Below are 23,978 nucleotides of genomic sequence, written 5' to 3' on the forward strand. Positions count from 1 at the left end.
GTATCGATGCTTCTTCGGGGGTGCCGCAGGGGAGTAACCTTGGACCGCTGCTGTTTGTCATTTTCCTGAATGACGTAACACGGTTGCTCCCTCCTGACGGCCACCTACTGTATGCAGACGACGCGAAGCTGTTCCTGCCTATCCGTGACCGGTCAGACCAACTCCGCCTTCAAGCTACTCTAAGTGCCTTCCAGTCATGGTGCTCTTTGAATGGTCTTGAATTTATTTATTGAAGAGAATTGCGTGGCGCGCGCAGGGGCCTTTGCAATATTAAAATAAAGTAATACTTAAAATAACCTTACTTGCTATATATTTGAAAACAGACATGAACATTTAAACGTGGCAACTGTAATGTTGAAGTCAAAAAAGCAGTAGTACTTATTGAAAGCTTTACACATTGAAATAATTGGATCATGAGCTCCTCTGGAAGTACGGGCCCGGTCTATTTTGATCAGGAAATTTCGAGGACGTAGTGCGTGGTCAGGGGCGTACAAAGAAGAAGCCCGGGAGCATCAATTTCGCCTTTTATTAATTTTGCTACAAAAACTGCTTGTGCTACCTCCCTACGTCTCTCTAAGGACTGCAATCCTAGAAGAAGCCGTCTAGTTTGATAGGTTAGAGGCTGGTCCATGTTCCACCGTAAGGTTCTTATAGCTATTTTTGTGAATTTTTTCTGAATTCGCTCAATTCGTGTGGACCAGTTGTTAGTGTGCGGAGACCATGTTACAACATTAAATTCAAGTACGGACCGGACTAAGGCGACAAACAGTTGTTTTAAACAGAAAGGGTCATTAAAATCAGATGTCAGACGATGAATAAAACCAAGCTGCCGATATGCTTTGTCGATGACGTACGAATATTGTTGACGGAAGGAGAGTGATGAGTCAAGAATAGTGCCGAGGTCCTTGGTTTCTATGTTACGTGGGATTATACACGAGTCAAGATTATAGTCTCGCTTGATAGGGTCTTTTTTACGAGTAAAACTAATCACGCAACACTTATTGACACACAAGGATAGCGAGTTCGCAGAGCACCAATTGCTAAATTCGTCTAGGCTGTGCTGGAGTGTCGAGCTGTACGAATCATTTCTAATGGTCGCATAAATCTTGATATCGTCCGCATACATAAGCAAACATTGATTTGGGAGCGCAAATACAACATCATTAATAAATAGGATAAACAATACTGGGCCAATGTTACTTCCCTGTGGGACACCGGACGAACTAACGAACACGTTGGACAAGCACTTATTGATTTTCACACAGTATGATCTTTGGTTTAAATATGATTTTAACCATATGACTAGATTATTATGAAAGCCAAGCCAGCTCAGTTTCGCAAGGAGTATGTCATGTCATGGGTAATCCGATCAAATGCTGACATGAAATCAGTATAAATTGCATCAATCTGTGACTTGCCGTCCATTGCCGTAAGGCATTCAGACACGAATTGAACGAGATTGGTCGACACCGATCGTTTGGGAACAAATCCGTGCTGGCTTGGGCTGATATAATTCAAGCCACCCCTGACTAACGCTTCCTGGACAAGAATTTCGAGTATTTTTGCTGATGCACATAGGGAAGTTACGCCACGATAATTAGATATAACATGTCTCGGACCTTTTTTATGAACGGGTGTCATCCACGAAGACTTCCACATAGTAGGATATGTAGAACTGTGCAGAGAAAGCTTAAACAGATGGACCAGTGGCTCTGAAAGATAAGTTGAGCACTTCTGTAAGACTATTGCTGGAATCCCGTCCGGACCCGGGATAAGTGAGGGTTTAATTTGTTTGATTGCATTTTCTACCGATTCATTTGTGATGACAATATCATTTATAGACATATCTAGAACATCCGCGTCGAGAAGTGTGTTGTCGTTACGTTTGCGAGAAAGCGGTCCCCCTTAGTGTATGACTATGCGTTAAATGGATCTACCATTGGGTGCAAAAGCTGTGTCACGGATCTAGGAGTGCTCCTTGACGAAAAGTTGAGCTTCCACGACCAGCTAGAGCACGTTGTCACTAAGGGTAACCAATTGATCGGCTTACTAAAACAAATAGCACGAGACATCACTGACCCGATCTGCATCAAGACGCTATGCTGTGCTTTGGTGCGACCAGTGCTAGAATATGCTTCAGTAGTATGCCCAACCAGCAAAACCGAAGCTATTGGAAAACTTTCCTGTGTGCCAAAGCGAGAGAGCATGTCTTCTTTCTCTAGATTTGGGACGGCGCAACGCCAATCGTGTGGCCTATGAACGAAAAACGGGAGAAGGGGAAACCGATATCCTTCGAGTGACACACACGCATGCATCTGCATGCGTATTCCGCTGAACCGAGACTACACATCTCTCTCGATCTCCCATGATTTTTCTGCTATCGCGCTCATCCGGGTGTTAGGCATCCTCAGTCTGTCCAGAACTTTCACTGTGGAAGGATGTGTTGGAGTGATGTGTGATTTCTTGTGCCCCGTACTTTGCTCGTTTACGATTTGTGCCGTGTTCCTTTTTTTTTCAATTATGGAATGATTTATCCTTGTAAATTTCTGAGGTAAGTTTCTTATCCTTGTGTGTGCTTCATTGGGTACATTCAACTAACGCTTGTCGTCTAAAAAAAAGTCACAGGTGCTCGCGCATATTAATCGACGGTTGCCAACATCCCGCAAAACGATCGACGGAAGGAGAACGGTGTCCGGTTTTAAAATATCAAGATAAGCGTTTCTATAAATATTGTTTAGTTTGTTATAAAAAACATGGATTAATTATTGGTTAATTTTCATCAACAGATTTCATTACAGCTCTTTCTTAGAAGAGCGCACTTCAAGGACGCCTAGGATACGGCTAAACATGCGCAGCACCAGTCCGTGACGTCATTTCCAGACAGGCGCCGGCTGAACACGCGCAGCACCAGTCGAGGATATCCTAGCGCAGAGGGTAGAAGGAAGAACGAGAGGAAGGGTAACAGAAAGCAACCGCAGCATTTGGAAGGGGTGAAGCATCCTGCCGTATAATACAGAGTGTGAGTGTGCCAAAACGTATGTGGAAAGAGTAACACCAATAAATAGCATGCGAAAGTGTGCATAAAGCAAAAAGAAAAAGCGTCACTACTACAACCAGCAATCCGAAAATATAAGGGGAGGGATAAATACAAATGTATGCGTAAGCAGGACCAGCAATCCAAGCATATGAATGTGTGCGTCGGTTTGTGCCGTGCTGAAAGTTTTTACTTTAGCTGCTGCTAGTGTAAAAACTTAAGGAAAGCTTAAAAATTTTTTACACGGGGCGCCTTCGGAAATTGTTGGCTGGGTGGTGACCTACAGCTGCTCGCCCCCTAGCTCGTTTAGAGTCGATCCAGCGCAAATTCACGCGGTTCGCTTTGCGCTCCTGGAGTGTCCAACTTGACTATGAGGGACGCTGTGCGTTGCTTGGCATCGAGACACTGAAGCATCGGAACTGCAACGCTCAGAGGCTGTTTGTCACGGGACTTTTTGACAATCGGATCGACTCGCCCGCGCTTCTTTCGAGGCTCAACATGTATGTCCCGCCGAGATCGCTCCGAGCTAGATCGCTACTTGACGTGGAGGAACGCCGCACTCGCTTTGGCTCCTCTGATCCGTTTATTCGTATGTGCCGTGAGTTTAATGTTATTTGTGATCGTCATCAACCTGACATGTCGCGCACCGCATTGTTAAATAGTATTCGTGTCGTGCGACCTTTTACATGTTAATTATGTTACTTAAGACTAAGCGTGACAAATGAATGACCGAAATGTGACTATGTTATAATGAATGAATGTAAATGAATTCGCTTCAAGTGGGCCACTTGCGGTCCGTTGAATTTTAATTAATAAATAACAAATAAATAACAAATTTGGACTGCATTGTGGTAGTCAATGGATTGCGATGTGTGTGGTGCTAAGCTGCTTCGTTGCGCATGAATCTCTAATGAACTCGTTTGAATTTTTACCTGAGATCTTCTTTGTGCAACTAAATATTGAGGGTGTATGACCGTTAGCCTTCCGCAATAATTTCTTTAACGCCGTTTATCGCCCCGGGAAACAGCGCTATTCTGATGAACAATTAAAGTGCACTACCGGACACTTTCACACGGGTAGTTCACCGTATAGTATAATGTCAACCCTACAGAAACAACTTAACAGTATATGTATTTTATATAAACCAATGTTATTCGATGCTATCTGCTTCTATTAAGAAATATTAGTTCAATCAGTGTAGTGTAATTTAGACCATACGAAATTTGAAAAGCCGATTAAACTTGTAAGCTTTTTGATTTTGCATCAAAATTTCATATGCGTTGCAACAAATTTCTGATTTAAAAATATAAAAAGGGAATTGTAACGTCCGGACTAATATCGCCCACTGTGCACTCAACCTGAATCCCGAACGCAGCGGTATAAACGCGTTATATCTTGACCGCTGGAGCACCCGGTGTGCTAGATGAACTGTCATAGAATAAAGCTCTCTTCTTGGCGCGACATTGAACTGAACAGACGTAAGCCACTGACTTCTGCGTATAATTATTTGTGTGCTCTTCCGAATTGTGCTAAATCTTATTAAAACGACCAATTAACCTTCTGCCAACCGTAAAACGCTTGGTCGTTACATCTCAGAAGTGGGATTACCAACAAAAAGTCGCCTACAAACCGCCTGCAAGCCGCTTAACCAGCCGGTCTACGTGTGTCTGTGTACGTGTGTGCGTGTGACATAACGCCATCTCATCAAATGGTGGGCAAAGACGAACTTCGCCGGGCGCTCATCGAAGCCGGCGTCGACGTACCGAATACCGCCACCCTCGCACAACTTCGGCAACTTTACGCCTCTCTCGAGCTGGTCGCTCGTTCCCCCCGTGCAGCGCAGCCCACCACCTCGGCCATGGCATCAGCCTCCGCTTACGCAAACCATCCCGAGGCCGCCATTTTGTATCTCCCTCATGAAAATGGCGGTGACGCCGTTAATGATGCCGCTTCGACGAACAACACCACCGACGCCAATGCTAATCTGCCCTCCGCTCAAGGTGTAGCTGCCGCCCTTCCCCGCTGTTCCGACGATATGGAGGCTCACCTCGAAGCGCTGCGAATGCAGCTACAGTTAGCCGAATTGCGTCAGAAAGTGCATCAACTCGAGGCGCAGCAACCGACCGCCGTTTGTGTAAAGGATTTCGAATCCTTCATCGAGCCGCTTGATGCTGAGAAAAATTCCGATGTCATCCGCTGGTTCCGTGATTTGGAACGCCTTTTCTCACTCCATCGAGTATGCGATGCGGACAAATTTTTGTTTACTCTTCGGCTCCTCACAGGCACGGCAGCTAACGTCGCCAAAGAATTTGACGTCACCACTTACGACGAACTGAAAATGGAGCTTATCGACAACCTTCATTTCGTCGCTACTCCTGAATCTGTGTACCGCCAACTCCGCAATCGTCGGCTGCAGCCCCAAGAATCTGCCCTCCGCTACCTGTTTGATATGCAGCGCATAGCTGGCCAAGCCGACATTCCTGATTCGGAACTGATCCCGATCGTCATCGATGGATTGGGAAGCCCGTCAATTACTTCAAGCCTGCACTTCATGCCCCTCACGATGGAAGATTTCCGGAAGAAGCTGAAGCTTTTCGAGTCTTGCCGTCATCTTCGAGCCATCAAGCCCCCTTCCGCCGTTGTTCGGGCCCCGATGAACAACCGTATGGAACGGCCCCTAACGTCGCAGGAACCTGTCCGCTGCTTCAACTGCTCCCGATTTGGACACCTTCAGAGTGCCTGCTCCAAGCCGAAGCGCCCACCCGGCGGATGTTTCCGCTGTTTCCAGACTGGGCACGTCTACCGCAATTGCCCTGAACGTCGGGCCAACGCTACTGTTGAGGGCGGTATTAGCTCGGAGGATACTCTCGGCACAAACCAAGAGGTGAGTTTGACATTTTTACACCCTTCTACTAAGCGTACCACCCTCAATCGCGTCCGTTCCCTTCTAGATACAGGGAGTCCTGTGAGCTTCATCAGTGACACATTAGTACCAGCTAGGCTGCTAGGACCTTTTTCAACAACTGAATACTGCACTATGGTTAAGGGACCACTTTATTCTCGAGGACGAATTAATTGCACAATCCAGTTTAGGGATCATTCTGTTCGACATTCTTTTATTATATTACCTGGAATTGCGTGGCCTGTCATTATTGGTCGCGATTTACTTAATTCTCTTAACATTTCTCTTACTTATTCATCTTTTTCAAAATCATGTATTACTAAAACCCCGTTGACGGAACTTGAAGAAGTTGATACAACTCTTCCAGAAAAATTAGAAGATGCTATTAGGAGTATTTGCTCGCTCGATGTAATCGAAGCCGAAAATGAACTGGATTTAGGAGATACTCTATCCTTAGAGCAGCGTTCAATTGTTATTTCTATTATCAAGAATTCATACCTCAAATATATTTCAAACACTAAACCACTCGTACATCCAATGAAAATCAATCTAACTCATGATACACCAATATTTACTAAGCCGCGAAGACTCTCTTATGGTGAAAGACAGCAGGTTAAGCAAATTGTTGATAAACTGTTAGCAGAAAACATCATCCGGCCCAGTAATTCTCCTTATGCTTCTGCGCTTGTCCTCGTTAGGAAAAAGAGTGGCGAGGTTCGTTTGTGTGTGGATTACCGGCCCCTCAACAAAATTACAGTTCGGGACAATTACCCCCTACCCCTTATCGAAACTTGTTTGGAGCATCTGTGTGGAAAAAAATTCTTCAGTTTGCTAGATTTGAAAAGCGGATTCCATCAGGTCCCAATGAGTGAGGAGTCTATCCCCTACACTTCTTTTGTGACCCCAGATGGTCAATTTGAATATCTGAAAATGCCATTCGGTCTTCGTAACGCCCCTTCCGAATTCCAACGTTTTATTAATTCTATTTTAAGGGAATTCATTGATGATGGTAGAATAGTAGTGTACCTCGATGACATCATCATCGCTTCTACTGATCTTAGCTCTCACTTCAGTACTCTCCGGTCCGTATTAGAAAAGATTAAGCAGAACAATTTGGAACTTCGTCTTGACAAGTGCAAATTTGTCCATGAAGAAATAGAATACTTGGGCTACAAAGCCAACTTTTCTGGAATTCAGCCTAGTGATAGGCACATTAAAGCACTTACTAATTACCCTATGCCCACTAATTTAAAACAACTCAGACGTTGTCTTGGTCTGTTTTCATACTTCCGACGGTTTGTCCCATCTTTCTCTTGCATCGCCAAACCTATGACAAAACTCCTTCAGAAGGACGAAGTATTTAACTTCGATTCAAATTGCGTGCATGCCTTTGAAACCTTACGTGACAAACTTGTGCATTCTCCTATCCTTTCCATATTCGACCCAAAACGGGAAACCGAATTACACTGTGACGCAAGTTCCTTTGGTTTTGGCGCTATTCTCCTTCAGAAACAGGATGACAATAAGTTGCACCCTGTTGCTTACTTTTCCAAAACCACTTCAAAAGACGAGTCCAAGTTACACAGTTATGAGCTTGAAACTCTTTCCATCATTTACGCTCTTAAGCGCTTTCACACTTATGTTCATGGGCTCCCCATTAAGATAGTTACTGACTGCAACTCTCTGGTCGAGACCCTTAAGAACCGTAATGCTTCCGCTAAGATTGCCAGGTGGTCCTTGTTTCTGGAAAATTACGACTATACCATCTGTCATCGCTCAGGCACTTCTATGCCTCATGTCGACGCACTGAGTCGCACCGAAGCTGTGGGTGCCATCGGTGAGATTGACCTTGACTTCCAGCTTCAAGTAGCTCAGACGCGTGACCCATCTATCGAAGCTCTCAAACATCGGTTAGAATCAGAAGAAGTTGACGGATTCTTACTTCAAGATGGGCTTGTCTATCGCGACATACCTGATGGTCAACCTCAATTGTATGTCCCTTCGGAAATGGTCGACAACGTAATTAGACACACTCATGAGCGAATTGGCCACCTGGGCATAAACAAAACCTTCAGCAAAATCAGTCAGCATTACTGGTTCCCCCACATGAAGCCCACTATTGATAAATTTATTAAGAACTGCCTCAAGTGCATTGTTTATTCTGCACCTCATCATACTAATGCCCGGAATATGTACAGCATCCCTAAAGAACCCTTACCCTTCGATACCATCCATATCGACCATTTAGGTCCGCTCCCTAGTTCTCCCTTACGCAAGAAGTATATACTTGTTGTTATCGATGCTTTCACTAAATTAACCAAACTTTACCCAACCTCCTCAACTAATGCGAAGGAAGTGTGTTCTGCCCTTTCCCAATATATGTCTTACTATAGCCGCCCTAGGCGGATTGTTAGCGATCGAGCTACTTGTTTCACCTCAACCTTGTTTGAGGACTTCTTGGAATCGCATAACATAAGCCATGTCCTCAACGCCACCGAATCCCCACAAGCCAATGGACAGGTAGAACGGGTGAACCGTGTGTTGCGTCCTATCCTTAGCAAACTATCTGATGCTCCAGACCAGACCGATTGGGTATCCAAGTTGCGGTCAGCCGAATACGCTTTAAACAATACCGTCCACACATCTACGAACTTCTGCCCCTCTGTCCTACTCTTTGGTGTTGAGCAACGCGGTAAAGTTCCAGACGAGTTAGCCGAATACCTGGATGAGAAATTTGATCGAGCCTCTAGGGACTTAGAAGCCATTCGGGATAAAGCGTTAGAAAACATAGAAGAGTCTCAACGGAAGAATGAGGAATACTTTAGCAAAAAGCACAAACCACCGCAGTGCTATAAGGAAGGTGACTTAGTGGCTATACGTTACTCTGATACGACCGATAGTGGTAATAAGAAGCTCAATCCTAAATTCAGGGGACCTTACGTCATCCATAAAGTGTTGCCCCATGATAGGTACGTGGTACGCGATGTAGAAGGATGTCAACTCACACAAATACCCTACGATGGGGTTCTAGAAGCGAATAAGTTGCGACGTTGGACCGAGTCCAGTGATTAGGAAATTGAGGGCAATTTATTGTTCAGGATAGCCGAGCTGTAACGTCCGGACTAATATCGCCCACTGTGCACTCAACCTGAATCCCGAACGCAGCGGTATAAACGCGTTATATCTTGACCGCTGGAGCACCCGGTGTGCTAGATGAACTGTCATAGAATAAAGCTCTCTTCTTGGCGCGACATTGAACTGAACAGACGTAAGCCACTGACTTCTGCGTATAATTATTTGTGTGCTCTTCCGAATTGTGCTAAATCTTATTAAAACGACCAATTAACCTTCTGCCAACCGTAAAACGCTTGGTCGTTACAGAATAATGATTAATTTTAGTAAAAACAAAAACAAAATGCCTTAACCTTTTAATGAAAAAGGAACTGTATAGCGGGCTACTTAAGTTAAGCGTTTATATTTTAGTAGAAGAATAGTTTTACACATTTGTGGCGTACCTCGCACGCAAGCTGCACCACACTATAGTTGCGCTAATACACCACACCTGCGTTACACCACACTTGCGTTACACCGCATGCAAGCAATCGGCTTAATTCGGTAATCGTACCGAACCGGATAACTGCACTACCGTGCATCGGAAATAAAATATAAACGCTCTCTTTCATTTTGACCGCTAAGCAAACCAGACGTGAGTAAAATCATTCCGCACATCCGAAGTAGCTAACAGTTGACACGCATAACCCTATAACTGGTGACCCCGAACGCGAAAACCGAAAAAGTTTAGTTTCGATCGCAAAAATTACAATCGTGTAATTTATCGCCGCGAGTGTTCGACCGCGTACTCTACTTCCGCGAAGTGCCATCGATTTTATACGGATCGAAAATATTCCGCGCGTCGCGTTAACAAGTTCAGTGTTTCGCCATATAAGAATCGCGAGTGTAAGGACAATGACCGACCCCGCACCAGCACCGGTGATGGTTGCGCCAGCGATGGCAGCCCAGCATTCGCCTGCACCGCTACAGCCAGCGCCTATTATCCGACAGCCGAAACTAGAAGAGGCAGAGATCGCGAGCTCATACGCCAAAATACGCTTTCCCGAATTCGACTCCGAAGATGTGGAAACATGGTTCGTTTGCTTAGAAGCGGCATTTTATGTTAACAACGTTGCTTCCGATAAGCACAAGTTTAACGCAGTGATCGTTGCACTCGGTACCCGCGCAAAGTTCTTTCACGCCGCCATTGCAAAATGCAACAAGTCGACCTTGGCTGATAGATACTCTACCATAAAAAAATCGGTCATCGATTTTTTTCTGCCGTCGGAAAACCAACGGCTTACAAGCTTACTCTCGGGCGTTTCGCTAGGCGACCGGAAACCGAGTATGCTGCTTTCCGAGATGCGCAGAATGGGAGGAGAAGGATGTTCTGATAGCATCCTGTCTAACATTTGGTTACGCGCCTTGCCAACCACAGTTCGCTCCATTATCGCTGCAATGCCATCCGCATCACTTGATGATCAAGCCAGCGTAGCGGATAAAATCCTCGAAGCGCCTAGCAATGCCATTTGCACCGTGAATGAGATCGATACTCCTGCCGCAGCCTGCAGTTTAGAAGCCCGCATCGATGCACTCTCTCGCCGCCTAGATGAAGTCCTAACAGCTGATCGATATTCGTATGCAGATAGCAACACACACAGAAATTCTCGATCCAGACAGCGTCATCCGTCTAGCCAGCCATGGGGGCAACGAACTTCTAGCGCCATGCGATCACGCACACCATCACGCGCACCGCGCCGCTGGATCTGTTGGTTCCACTATCGCCATGGAAACAAGGCAGAGAAGTGTGAGAAGGAGCACTCTAACGATACAACCACTAAGTGTATTTTTTTCGACGAGCATCTGCCAGTTTACTCCCGAAAAAAGTAGTGCGTTTCTCTCTACACTCTCACACTTATCCTGGCCGAGACACTCTCATCAACCCAGCCGAGACCGTGAGCACCAGCTACAACGCACCCTCATCGCAGCAGCGCAGCAGCAACAGCTTACCACTACAAGCAAGCCCCACGTTAAATACCACCAGCACCAGCATCAAGCTGAACCCCGGTAAGGCCGAAGTAATCGAGCGCATCTATGTGAACGACAGCAGAACCAACAACAGATTCCTGATCGACACCGGCGCTGAGATTTCCGTCATACCACCATCCGCCAAGGACAGAATGAACCCGATGCCAGCCAGAAAACTCTTCGCTGCAAACGGCAGCTCAATCGATATCAGAGGCAGGAAAAGTGAAATTTCCATCGATCGTTTGAAGGCCGCATTCATGATGAATGATGAGTCTCCGATCCAAAGCACCACCCCCGTTGATGAGAAAAACAATCTGCTCGCCAAAACGACCGACCCACTTGCGACTCGAACTGCCGTCCATCAGACGAGATATGGTAGGAAAATTTATCTTCCAGATAAATTTTAAATAAAGGGGGAAGTGATGTGGCGTACCTCGCACGCAAGCTGCACCACACTATAGTTGCGCTAATACACCACACCTGCGTTACACCACACTTGCGTTACACCGCATGCAAGCAATCGGCTTAATTCGGTAATCGTACCGAACCGGATAACTGCACTACCGTGCATCGGAAATAAAATATAAACGCTCTCTTTCATTTTGAACGCTAAGCAAACCAGACGTGAGTAAAATCATTCCGCACATCCGAAGTAGCTAACAGTTGACACGCATAACCCTATACATTCAGTAAACTATTATTTAGCTTTGTTTTAATTGAAACTGTGTGATTACTGCACAAAAAATATAATACACAATATCCAATGAATACTTTCAAGTTAGCCATATATAAAGCGAGCAACTGAAAAAGCGTAACCATGGCAGGTCATCTTGATCCTGCGTTCCGCGTTCCGTTCTTTTTCTCCAGATTGGCAGGTTCGTTCCGTTCTTCAATTTTCGGAACTATTCCCATCACTAGTGTCAATCCATAAAACTGATAGTCATTTTATACCAAAAAACACCGAATTTTCACGGAATAACGCCGCACAAAATGTGCCTCCTATTTTCGCCAACTATGAAATCACATGAATCTAAAACGAATTCGACACCATCATCATCCAATTGAAAAAGGTCATACACACGCACACACGAAATTTTGACGCGTTCAACAGGGTTTATCACACACAAATCCACATTTTTTTGTATCTTGAGCACCATTCGAGCAGATCATGGTTAAAAATTTAGAAATAAAAATCACTTTGGTTGGACCCTATTACGGGGCTGAACCTTCGATAAGGAGGTTTTTCATCTCAGTGGCATTGATTCTCAATCCAATTCTTCCAATTCATGTCGATGAATTGTGAATGGCACGTAGCTTGTACGTAAAATTATACGTAAAACACATCATTGAAAGTAAATAAAAAAAGATTATTTTACCAAACCTAAAATAGGACCATTTCTACTCACCATATTGTCTCGTTCTTCTTCTATTGCCGAAATTAGTTTACTGAATTGTTTCAAACTGTCAGCTATTACTTGTTCATCATCTGTCTGTGTTGAGCCAATACATTCAAAATTAAATTCTTTCAAACTTCTGGATAATGTTCGCTGCGCACGAGAAAGGCCTAGAAATAAAATTAAATAATGCACAATGAACAATGTGAAACGTCAATGATTTCAGGTGTTCGAGAATTGAATAAAAAACATATATATATATATATATATATATATATATATATATATATATATAGATATATATATATATATATATATATATATATATATATATATATATATATATATATATATATATATATATATATATATATATATATATATATATATATGTATATTTATATATAATATTATATCAAGATGGGTTCAATCCGACCCGACCCGACCCGAACTCGTTGCACCAACGGGTCGGAGTCGCTTATGCTTTCTCGCACCTACTGATCTTTCGGGTCGACCCGAACTCATTGCACCCGCGGGTCGGATTTGATTCCGACTCCGACCTAGCGCACCCGCTGCACCCACGGGTCGGAATCGATTCCGACCCCAACGGTCAAAAGCCGAAGATTTTATATTGACCTTTCACTTTTTCTATCTGTCTCTCGCTCTAATTTGAGCGATTTTCCCCTGATGAGTGTCCCCGAGCCTCCTCGTGTGGTTGTTGTTGTTGGAAGTTTAAACCGAAACCCCTTCGTGCGCTGCCAAAATCAGCGAAGAACGAAATCGAGTGGCTCAAGCGAAAAAACGAAAAAAATGATGAGCGACCCAAGTAGCAGAGCCGAAGTTTTTCAGAGATTTTTCTGTGTGCCAAAGCGAGATGCCCTGAGAACTTCTCTCTCTAGATTTTGGACAGCAAACCGCCGCGCGTGTAGAGGTGTGTGCGTGTGACGAAAAATGATGGATGAAAAACGCGAGGAGCTGGGTCTGAAGTCTTTCGTTGGTCACACACACATGCATCTTCCAGCGGATTGCGCTACACCGAGTCTACCCATCTCTCTCGATCTACCATGATTTTTTCTGCTATCGCACTCATCCGGGTTTTAGGCATCCTCAGTCTGCCCAGAACTTTCGTTGTGGAAAGATGTGCGGGAGTGATGTGCGATTTCTTGTGGTCCCTACTTTCCTTGTTTACGTTTTGCGCAGTGTTGCTTCTTCTTCCATTGTGGAATGATTTATCCTAGCTAACTTGTTGAGGTAAGTTTCTTAATCTCATATTTGCTTCAATGTACTAATTCAACTAATGCTTATCGTCTTCAAAGTTACAGGTGCATGCGCCATTCATCAACGCCTACGTGTTGGCATCATCAACAATCTTTAAAGTGGGTGACGAAAAGAAATTGTTTTCCAGTTTTAAAATATTAAGGTAAGTTTTGCTCTCATCATAGACGTAAAACTATCCAAAGTAATACGTACTACATGCATTTATTATTGGTTCATTTTTATTGACAGCGTTCAGCACAACTCAGCCACAAAACAACGCACTGGATTACGCTAAGAACCTGTCGAAACGCGCGCAGCCCCCGGGAGCGGTAGGAGAAAGGAAGAACGAGAGGAGGAAAAACTAAAGCCAGCGCGCAGCTCTGATGGTACCCCGGACGCGGTAAGAAGAAAAAAGATCGAGAGGAGGAAGAACGGTAAATTTGGAAGGGGGAGACCGTTCTGCCGTCTCCACAGTGTGAGTATGCCAAAACACGTGTTGGAAGGGAGAGAAAAAGTGTGGAATAAACCGCATGCGAATGCGTGCATACAGCAAAAGTAAACATGTGTGCCTCATCATTTCTATAAGCAATCCGAAAAAGGGGTGGAGCAAACACATTGGTATGCGTGAGATGCAGAAGAAATCGGAGTTTTATAGTATGTGTGAACGCGATCGTTCGGGTGGAAGGTGTCTATGTGTGCGTGAAACCACATTTACACTTCTTCTGCAAGTGGGTACGTAAGTGGGGCCATATGTGTACGACACGATCCCATACAAAACTTCGGCTTTTGCGGACTGGGGAGTGTGCTGTGACAATAACACACACACGCACAAGGCGACACCCGAAATTTGGTGCGATACCGGCTTTCAGTGGAGCAAGTACACACACACATGCACACATGTGGCCACACCAGCGCTCTGTTCTAGTGCAGGCAGTTTTCTGCAGTCCACGGTGATACTACACACAGCCACGCACTTGGCGATACACGCTGTGTGGTGCGGTGCGATGGACGTTCAGAATTCAGTGGTGCAAATACACACATGCATACACTTGGCGACACACGCTCTGCTGTGCGGTGAGATTTGTGTTCTGTGTCCAGTGGTGCAAATATACACACACACGCACTTGGCTACACACGCAGTACGGCGCTGTTGGCTTGGCAGAAGCGCATACACACATTCACGCAGTAGGCTTTACTTTCAGTCCAGTGAGGTTGGTGCTTGTGTGGTGTTGCAGCGCTTGGTGGTCAGCGGATAAACCCCGTAAAAATGGAGATCATTCTAATTTAAGGTAAGTAAAAGTGATTAAAATTATCAACCAACATCCCACCTTCAAATTAATATCATTTTTCTTCCATTTCATGTGTGTTTCACGGCGAACGGAGACATCAAAAACCTGTGGTTGTGTCGTAGTGTTCGAAATGGTGGCCCGTACAGTGTAGCGAAAGGAACTAGGCGCAACAGCGAGGAAGAGCTGAAAGTGTTGTGACGATTTTGTGATTTTATTCACTGTGCGAGTGTGGAAAGTGTGTGTTGAATTAATGTGCGTTAATGTGAAATTAAGTTCAGTGTTCGTAGTGCATGTGTTTTTGATTTTTGTGAAACTTGTTAGATTAATGGTATTAAATTCAATAAATAGAATTGTTGTGATATAATTCTGTGCACTGTATCATTTTGGAAAGAAATCCTGGCAAAAAAGAGGGAGGGGGCTATTAAAACGAAGGTTCGTGCAGACCCCCGTTCGGGTTTTGCTTCGGCTTCGGGACCCGACGGATCACTTGAATAATTTCGCCAACTCAAGTTCTTTTTCAAGCGCGTATTCAAGCGATCTCTGAGTGCTGGTGCCCGGTGGGACTGGCTTGCACCCGACTCCGGGTCGGGTCGTGAAATGAATCGTATGACCCAACACTAGAACATACAGAGCGATGGTCCCTTACGATCATCGGTCACAGGCCCTAACATTGTTGCCGGCATGGTGGGTGAGGGAGGGAGAGGGGGAGTGCAATGGTTCTCCAGCCACGGTGTCCCAACGACCATTTTTCCGGGGGCCCTTGTCGCTAATACTCTGTCCACTTGTAGACATACGGCATATTACAAACTAGAGATCTTCCACGACCGCCTAGTCCGCCTAGGTGCATCCTTCCCTCTGCCTGCTGCGTACCCCCAGGACAATCGCATGGCAATCGGATTGAACGCGCAACATTTTCCATACAATCCGTAGTGTTGCGTTTTCTTCGCGCCAACTTTGCCTGTATTTTCAATGAGCCAAGCGATTTTACCCCCTCCTACACGCATTGTATCCTACAGCACGCTTGACGCGGCAACGTTCACCACATACACACACGTATCATCTCAGGGTACGACATCTTCCCTGTTGCTGTTCTGGACTCAGACAAAATTTGTGTTTCTACACTTATTGTTCAAAAAAGTAGTAGCTCCTAGGATCTGAATTTACAAACAAATATCAAAATGTTATGTTCTGCTAATGATATTGCACTAAATTTAATTGCACTACATTAAGTTTTTACATATCTTTCGTAAAAGTTCGTCAGAGTATGAAAATGTCGATTCAATTTGTCATGAATAACTTGAATTTTAAGATTTTCGCGCATAAAATTATGACGCGCGCTGTCTGTGCGGCGGCGTATGTCGCTACTCGTATAGCCGTCTCGCTTCTTCTTGTGTGTGCTTTACCGTTGCTCACCGCTTCAAGAACATTGCTGCTCACACACACGTCAGTCTGTGGCAAACAATTGGAGGGGGAGGATGTGTCGGTTTGCTCCAGAAATCGTGTGTGATTTTGGTGTCCTGGATTTGGTTCCATCGCTGTTTGTTTTGGTGAATTTGAAAAGGTAAGAATCATCAACCGATGTAAAAGTGTGAGAGTAAGATGATGCTGATGGTGACTGATGCTTTTCTTTGTTTCTTTTCCTGCTTTCATCCACTGATGGCGTCGAGCATCGCCGAGGATGTGATCGAATGCGGAATATCCTAAACGAGGAGCTTCATTCCGGATTTTGTTTGCAATAAGGTAAGTTATGATAACACACAAAGCATACGAAAAAAGGGTGAGTAATCTTATTCTTAACTTTCATTTCTTCAACAGCGCTGAACTCATCCTCCAGCTTACAACGAACGGTCAACGGATGAGGAAGGAGAGGAGGGACGGCAAAGGTACACGCACAAACGTGCACACCTCAGCCTTGTCGGAGAACGAGAACACGGGAGGGGGGAGACTGGCAACGTAGGTTCTATACGTTCTTCATTTACGCTCCCTCGTGCGTTCGTGCGTGCGTGCACGCGCGCGTCTGTGTGTGTGTATGTGTGTGCATGCCTGCGTGCGTGGCTGTGTGTGTTTTTGCCGCTTCGCTTAACGAGATCCTACGGGATCACCTTGTGAAAAACACCAAGAGAGGGGGAGGGGTAGGTGTATGTGTATGTGTGTGTATGTGTGCTTGCATGCGTACGTGGTTGTGAGTGTGTTTTTTGCTGTTTCGCGATCTCCTACGGAATCAAAAGGGGGTGGGGGGGAAACACGAGGGGGGGAGGAGTGAGGTGTGTGTTTGGTGCTAGCCTGCATGCGTGCGTGGCTTTGTCTGTGTGTGTTTTTGCGTTCGCGTTCTCCTACGGGATCACCTTGCGAAAAACACCATGGGGAGGAGAAGGAGTGTGTGTGTTTTCTCTTCTTTGTCGTTTCGCACTCTCCCGTGGGTCTCCTTGTGTGCGTTAGTTTTTTTGTTTTTCAAGAAGAAAAAAAATACTTCGAAAAATACCAGTGGGGAGGGTGTGTGTATGAATGAAAGAATGTGCTTAGAAAAAGAAAGTAGAAAATAAAAAAAAATATTGAACAACGGATTCGTAAGTGTGTTTGAACTCATTGCTATCCGAAAAAAAGCGAGAGGGGGCTCTTGAAATGTAGTACACATGTATGCAACATGTATCGTGTCGCCGCGACGGTGTATCTCGCTCAATCCGTTAAGCCTGAAAAGTGCTTCTATCGGATCGTCTAATCGGGCGCCATTTAATCAATCCGTTAGCGAAAAGTCGCATGGATTTTGGTACCGGGGTACCCCCAGGACAATCGCATGGCAATCGGATTGAACGCGCAACATTTTCCATACAATCCGCAGTGTTGCGTTTTCTTCGCGCCTTTGCCTGTATTTTCAATGAGCCAAGCGATTTTACCCCCTCCTACACGCGTTGTATCCTACAGCACGCTTGACGCGGCAACGTTCACCACATACACACACACATCTCCACACTCAGGGTACGACATCTTCCCTGTTGCTGTTCTGGACTCAGACAAAATTTGTGTTTCTACACTTATTGTTCAAAAAAGTAGTAGCTCCTAGGATCTGAATTTACAAACAAATATCAAAATGTTATGTTCTGCTAATGATATTGCACTAAATTTAATTGCACTACATTAAGTTTTTACATATCTTTCGTAAAAGTTCGTCAGAGTATGAAAATGTCGATTCAATTTGTCATGAATAACTTGAATTTTAAGATTTTCGCGCATAAAATTATGACGCGCGCTGTCTGTGCGGCGGCGTAAGTCGCTACTCGTATAGCCGTCTCGCTTCTTCTTGTGTGTGCTTTACCGTTGCTCAACGCTTCAAGAACATTGCTGCTCACACACACGTCAGTCTGTGGCAAACAATTGGAGGGGGAGGATGTGTCGGTTTGCTCCAGAAATCGTGTGTGATTTTGGTGTTCTGGATTTGATTCCATCGCTGTTTGTTTTGGTGGAATTGAAAAGGTAAGAATCATCAACCGGTGTAAAACTGGGAGAGTAAGATGATGCTGATGGTGACGGATGCTTTTCTTTGTTTCTTTTCCTGCTTTCATCCACTGATGGCGTCGAGCATCGCCGAGGATGTGATCGAATGCGGAATATCCTAAACGAGGAGCTTCATTCCGGATTTTGTTTGCAATAAGGTAAGTTATGATAACACACAAAGCATACCAAAAAAGAGTGAGTAATCTTATTCTTAACTTTCATTTCTTCAACAGCGCTGAACTCATCCTCCAGCTTACAACGAACGGTCAACGGATGAGGAAGGAGAGGAGGGACGGCAAAGGTACACGCACAAACGTGCACACCTCAGCCTTGTCGGAGAACGAGAACACGGGAGGGGGAGACCGGCAACGTAGGTTCTATACGTTCTTCATTTACGCTCCCTCATGCGTTCGTGCGTGCGTACGCGTTTGTGTGTGTGTATGTGTGTGCATGCCTGCGTGCGTGGCTGTGTGTGTTTTGCCGCTTCGCTTAACGAGATCCTACGGGATCACCTTGTGAAAAACACCAAGAGAGGGGGAGGGGTAGGTGTATGTGTATGTGTGTGTATGTGTGCTTGCATGCGTACGTGGTTGTGAGTGTGTTCTTTGCTGTTTCGCGATCTCCTACGGAATCAAAAGGGGGTGGGGGGGAAACACGAGGGGGGGAGGAATGAGGTGTGTGTTTGTGTGCTAGCCTGCATGCGTGTGTGGTTTTTGTGTGTGTGTGTTTTTGCGTTCGCGTTCTCCTACGGGATCACCTTGCGAAAAACACCATGGGGAGGAGAAGGTGTGTGTGTGTGTTTTCTCTTCTTTGTCGTTTCGCACTCTCCCGTGGGTCTCCTTGTGTGCGTTAGTTTTTTTGTTTTTCAAGAAGAAAAAAAAATACTTCGAAAAATACCAGTGGGGAGGGTGTGTGTATGAATGAAAGAATGTGCTTAGAAAAAGAAAGTAGAAAATAAAAAAAAATGAACAACGGATTCGTAAGTGTGTTTGAACTCATTGCTATCCGAAAAAAAGCGAGGGGGGGCTCTTGAAATGTAGTACACATGTATGCAACATGTATCGTGTCGCCGCGACGGTGTATCTCGCTCAATCCGTTAAGCCTGAAAAGTGCTTCTATCGGATCGTCTAATCGGGCGCCATTTAATCAATCCGTTAGCGAAAAGTCGCATGGATTTTGGTACCGGGGTATACATCGGGCAGGAGACAGTGTGGCAGTATGCAAGTTGCCCGCGGGATAGGACTAGTCTCGCGGCACTGCCATCAATCCGCACATCTCAACAACATGCCCGTCGTGGGTTCTAACCGCGTTTGAACCGTCCGTAGCAAGGGCTGACTTTCCGGCTACGTGCTACTCCAGTTCTGAAAAGGCGCGCACGATCGCGTAAGCCGTAATGACAATAATAATAATAATAAAGAAGAAAAACTTAGCATAGCAGTTCACACCCGGGGAAAAGGTAGACTTCACTTTGTTGCTGCAGGATCTATCGCTATGGCGCGACAAATCAACGGAATGCAATCGACCAAAACATGAACCTATCGATCCAAACCCATTCCAAAACATTACCGGTCAATCGGCGTCATGATAACGACTCCAACTCAACAAGCCACCAGATTCTGGACGGACAGCAGCACCATACGCGCACCGTAATTAACAAATCCAGAATCCTCTTTTGCATGGATTCAATTCAAGTTTTGATTCCACTTGCGTTCGCTAGTTGAATTAGAAAGAAATGTGCCACATATCACATGCACGTTTGCTTCGATCATGTGTCTTTTTAATACCCCCAACAGCAGAGCCGGTCGCAAAGATGGTGGTGCCAATCCAATGGTTGTATTGTCTCTTAGGTAGCGAGTACTGATGGGTAATCCGGAGCGGAGTCATCACGGATCAATCCGACTACGGAAAAAAATTGTATTTACCCATCACTAGTAGCGAGGTCGAAAATGCATGGACTTTGTAGCCGCATTGGATGGAAATGTACGCATCAGAATCAAACAGTTTTGAGGTTTCCACACGCACGCACAAACGCGCACACGCACGCACGCACGCACACATGCATGTATGCACTAGTGATGGGTAAATGCAACAAAAATCCGGAATCGCTTCCGAATGACTCCGCCAAAATTGGAAGCGGTTCCGGAAGGTAGGTGCAAAACTCCGACCTCGGAGCCGTCTGGAGCCGTTCGGAGCCGTTCGGAGCCGTCCGGAGCCGTCCGGAGCCGCTAGTCGGCAGCCGGAGCCGGTCGGAACCGTCGTAGCAGTTGGAGCCGACGGAGCCGGTTGAAGCCGGTTGGAGCCGTTTGGAGCCGACGGAGCCGGTTGGAACCGTTGGGGCCGTCGAAACCGACGGAGCCAGTTGGAGTCAGTTGGAGCCGTCGGAGTAGTTGTAATAGTCGGAAGCATTCTGAAGCGCAATTATTACCCGATATTAGTGATAATTTTATTGTAAAAAACAGCTTACGAGTAAAAAAAGAGTCTTCTTCATTTATTGATATGAAGTTTTTTTGTGTGTGTGTGTGTTTTTTTTTCAAAAATAAAGCCAAAAATAATTGTTTGCTCCGTATATATATAGGAAAAAAATGAATCAAATTAGGAGGTCAAGGAGCTATAGAACTATGACGAGAGGTGGGTTTGATAAAATACGAAACAACGAGGCAGACGAGTGTAATTATGGCAGTTTTGCACGCTTGTTTACATCGACTAACGTGTATGGTTTAGGCCGCACTTGTTTTTTTACCGAATAACATGATGGCACATGGGCAAGACAAAGAATATAACTATCAATCATCCGTCCATCTTTTATGAAAATAAAGATCAATAATAGTTTGATTCATAGTTTTTCCCTACATATATACGGAGCAAACAATTGTTTTTGACTTTATTAAAAAAATACAAAAAAACTTCAGAGCAATAAATGAAGAAGACTCTTTTTTTACTCGTAAGCTGTTTTTTAAAATGAAGAAGCGCATGTAAGGCAAGGCAGGGTGAGGGAGGGAGAAGAAGCGGACGAGAAAATGGGCGCCAATAATTTTAAACGGCCGTGCCAATAATTTTAAATTTTAAATTTGACCGTTTTTTTGCTCCGTCGCCATAAATAGTTCGTCCATTTCGCCCACAGATGGCGCTAAACCTGCGCAGGCCTGCGCCGGGATCGCTGAAGTCCCGCGCGGGGATCGGGCCAAAATCTGCGCTGGCCAGCGCAGGCTTTGGTACATTTCCTGCGCAGGAAACTGCTCGAATTTGCGCTGCGCAAATATTTTATTTTTTCGCTGTGGGTAGTGTAATTTCGATTTTCACTAGCGCATCTGGCGGCGGCTGACCGAGGCATTTTGCAAAACAATTTGGAGCCGGTTCAGAAAATATGTTATTTTTCCATGGTTTTTACTTAAACTGGACTGGAAAAGGTTTGCAATTGATAGATAAATATGTTGTGCAAGTATTTCAGCCATTTTCGCCTCAAAAAATGGTAGAAAAACTACTTAAATTTGAGATCCAGCACAACCAATCCATGGATGACCAAAACAAGCTTCCACCAGCCGCCGCCAGATGCGCTAGCGCTAGTGAAAATCAAAAATATACTAGCGAGTACGGACACTTCCCCCGGCCTTTATTTTTCCTTGTTTTTTACTTTAACTGGACTGGAAAAGCTATGCAATTGATAGATGAATATGTTGTGCAAGTATTTCAGCCATTTTCGCATCAAAAGACGATGAAAAAACAACTTAAATTTGAGATCCGGCACGACCATTCCCTCGACGACCAAAAAAAGCTTCTTCCAGCCGCCGCCAGATGCGCTAGTAAAAATTGAAATTACACCAGAGAGTACGATCAATGTAGCCCGGCCTTAAAAAATGTGGATAGAGTTAGGAGTGAGTCCATAGAAAAATCATCAAAGCATCCAGTTTGTTATGAATCTAACTGTCAAACCAGGGTTTCTTCCTATTTTCGTTTTTAGACGTCAAATTGCACTGGATAAGCGCACCTGATATATTAACTCACTTTGGTAAAAACTCAAAGTCTATATACTACAGAGGTCGAGTCGTCTAGAACATTTGATCAAAACGCGTGAGAATGTTTTGACAGCTGGATGAAAAAGCTTCAATAGTTTCATCGTAGCATACAGGGCGTTCGGGAAACATAGGAAAACCAAGGTGTCTTTATTAAGGAGGTGAATTGTTAGCGCGTTTTCCGGGCGCCATCATTGAGTATTGTTATGTCAAATCGCACACAATTTTCTATACCCCCCGTCCAGCCCTCCCCGATTTTAATACCGGAGCCCCCAGTATTGTTATGTCAAGTCGTGAAATGTCAATTTGCTCTGAAGCACTTCACCTCCTAATATCCATACACCTTGAGGAAAACAAGCAATACGTCATTCGACAGCTTAAAGTGTACGGAACAAGCAGCGAAAACATCCCGTGATAAAAAATACCAAAAAGAGTACATTGTGGAAGCGGATCACATGCATCATGATGATCCGCGCCGGACGCGACAACCGCGACATCATGCAGTGCGTGCAGTGTTCGCTGAACACGGTGAAGGCGATCCGGAGTGAACTGGGAGAAAACAGCGACGAAGACGCTTCGTCTTCCCGCTTCGGTGGCAGCACGAAAACCACATTCTCAGCGGCGGGATTACGTGCGGACCGACGCTTACCTGGCTGACCTCCAGGCGCGCGTGATGGAAAATCCGGGGATCGGAATTCGGCCGTTGGCACGTGAGATGAGGGTGGCACCATTCAAGATGAAAATGGCCCTGAATGACGACCTCCAGTACTTCTCTAACAAGCGCCAAAGAGGGCAGTTGTTGACAGAGAAGGGCCGCGAGCGTCAGTTGGGGAACGCTAAGAAGCTGCTCAACTTGCTAATGCATCCCGTGGACCCTAGCACGCTGTGGCGCGCGCCGAATGTGTGGCCTCCCAACTCCCCGGATCTTAATCCAATCGATTTCTTTCTTCGAAAATTTCTTTCTCCGTAGCTGACTGTCAAAATTATCCCGAACGCCCTGTACATTGAGGTTTTAGTTGTTGTGCATGCAGTAGTCTGAATGCATTTTCGGTCATTTTTACATCGTTTGTTCGTAATATTGCACTTAAAAAAGTTGACGAATATCAACAAAAGATAGAATTATAGTACAATTATTGATTATAACAAGATCAGTGCCCAAAATTAGGACGAAATCATGTGCAGCTCAAGAGGACCAAAGCAAATAGGCTTGTTTCCTGATTTTGGTCGTGTTTAACGGATTAATTAGTGAAAAAACTACTCCATGCCACATACATGAGAAGGAAATGTATAGTTACACTAGGTTTTGTGCAGAAAAAGCACAATTGGCCCTAAAAAGTGTTTGGTTGTGTGGAATCGTTTACAAACTTTTTCATCTAACTGTCAAAAATAAGCTTTCAAAATGGGGGACCAAAATCGATGCTATCGAGCGAGCTATATAATACAGAGGTCAATATTATATAGACTTTGGAAAACACTATCAAATCTAAAAATGTCTAATGCATGCAATAAAAAAACCCAAGT

The 23,978-nt window shown here is 44.9% G+C and overlaps 2 protein-coding genes and 1 long non-coding RNA gene across 7 annotated transcripts in view; 2 read left to right on the forward strand and 1 right to left on the reverse strand.

Moving 5' to 3' along the window:
- Window positions 1-23,978, reverse strand: part of LOC120894796 (rho GTPase-activating protein 26) — a 233,603-nt gene that overhangs the window by 177,831 nt on the left and 31,794 nt on the right. For all 3 annotated transcript variants that reach the window (XM_040297622.1, XM_040297621.1, XM_040297620.1), the window contains exon 3: window positions 12,422-12,579. In XM_040297622.1, coding sequence (XP_040153556.1) covers window positions 12,422-12,579 — 158 coding nt within the window. The remainder of the gene's footprint in view (window positions 1-12,421; window positions 12,580-23,978) is intronic.
- Window positions 4,373-6,467, forward strand: LOC120894797. Of its 2 annotated transcripts, none has more exons than XM_040297623.1 (2): window positions 4,373-5,918; window positions 5,986-6,467. In XM_040297623.1, exons 1-2 carry the CDS (start codon window positions 4,743-4,745, stop codon window positions 6,001-6,003), a joined length of 1,194 nt encoding a protein of 397 aa, XP_040153557.1. In that variant the 5' UTR covers window positions 4,373-4,742; the 3' UTR covers window positions 6,004-6,467. The 2 variants fall into 2 exon arrangements, with proteins under 2 accessions (XP_040153557.1, XP_040153558.1); XM_040297624.1 differs by having other exon boundaries at window positions 5,992-6,467.
- On the forward strand, window positions 13,475-14,226 carry LOC120894801. Of its 2 annotated transcripts, none has more exons than XR_005738237.1 (3): window positions 13,475-13,660; window positions 13,726-13,829; window positions 13,916-14,226. It is a non-coding gene; the product is annotated as an uncharacterized LOC120894801 (long non-coding RNA). The 2 variants fall into 2 exon arrangements; XR_005738238.1 differs by having other exon boundaries at window positions 13,476-13,660; window positions 13,732-13,829.

This window comes from Anopheles arabiensis, chromosome 2 (genome assembly GCF_016920715.1).
Source record: "Anopheles arabiensis isolate DONGOLA chromosome 2, AaraD3, whole genome shotgun sequence".
NCBI lineage: Eukaryota > Metazoa > Arthropoda > Insecta > Diptera > Culicidae > Anopheles > Anopheles arabiensis.

Coding starts and splice junctions, on each gene's coding strand:
- LOC120894797 (XM_040297623.1), top strand. CDS start 4,743: ATGGTGGGCAAAGACGAACTTCGCCGGGCGCTCATCGAAGCCGGCGTC.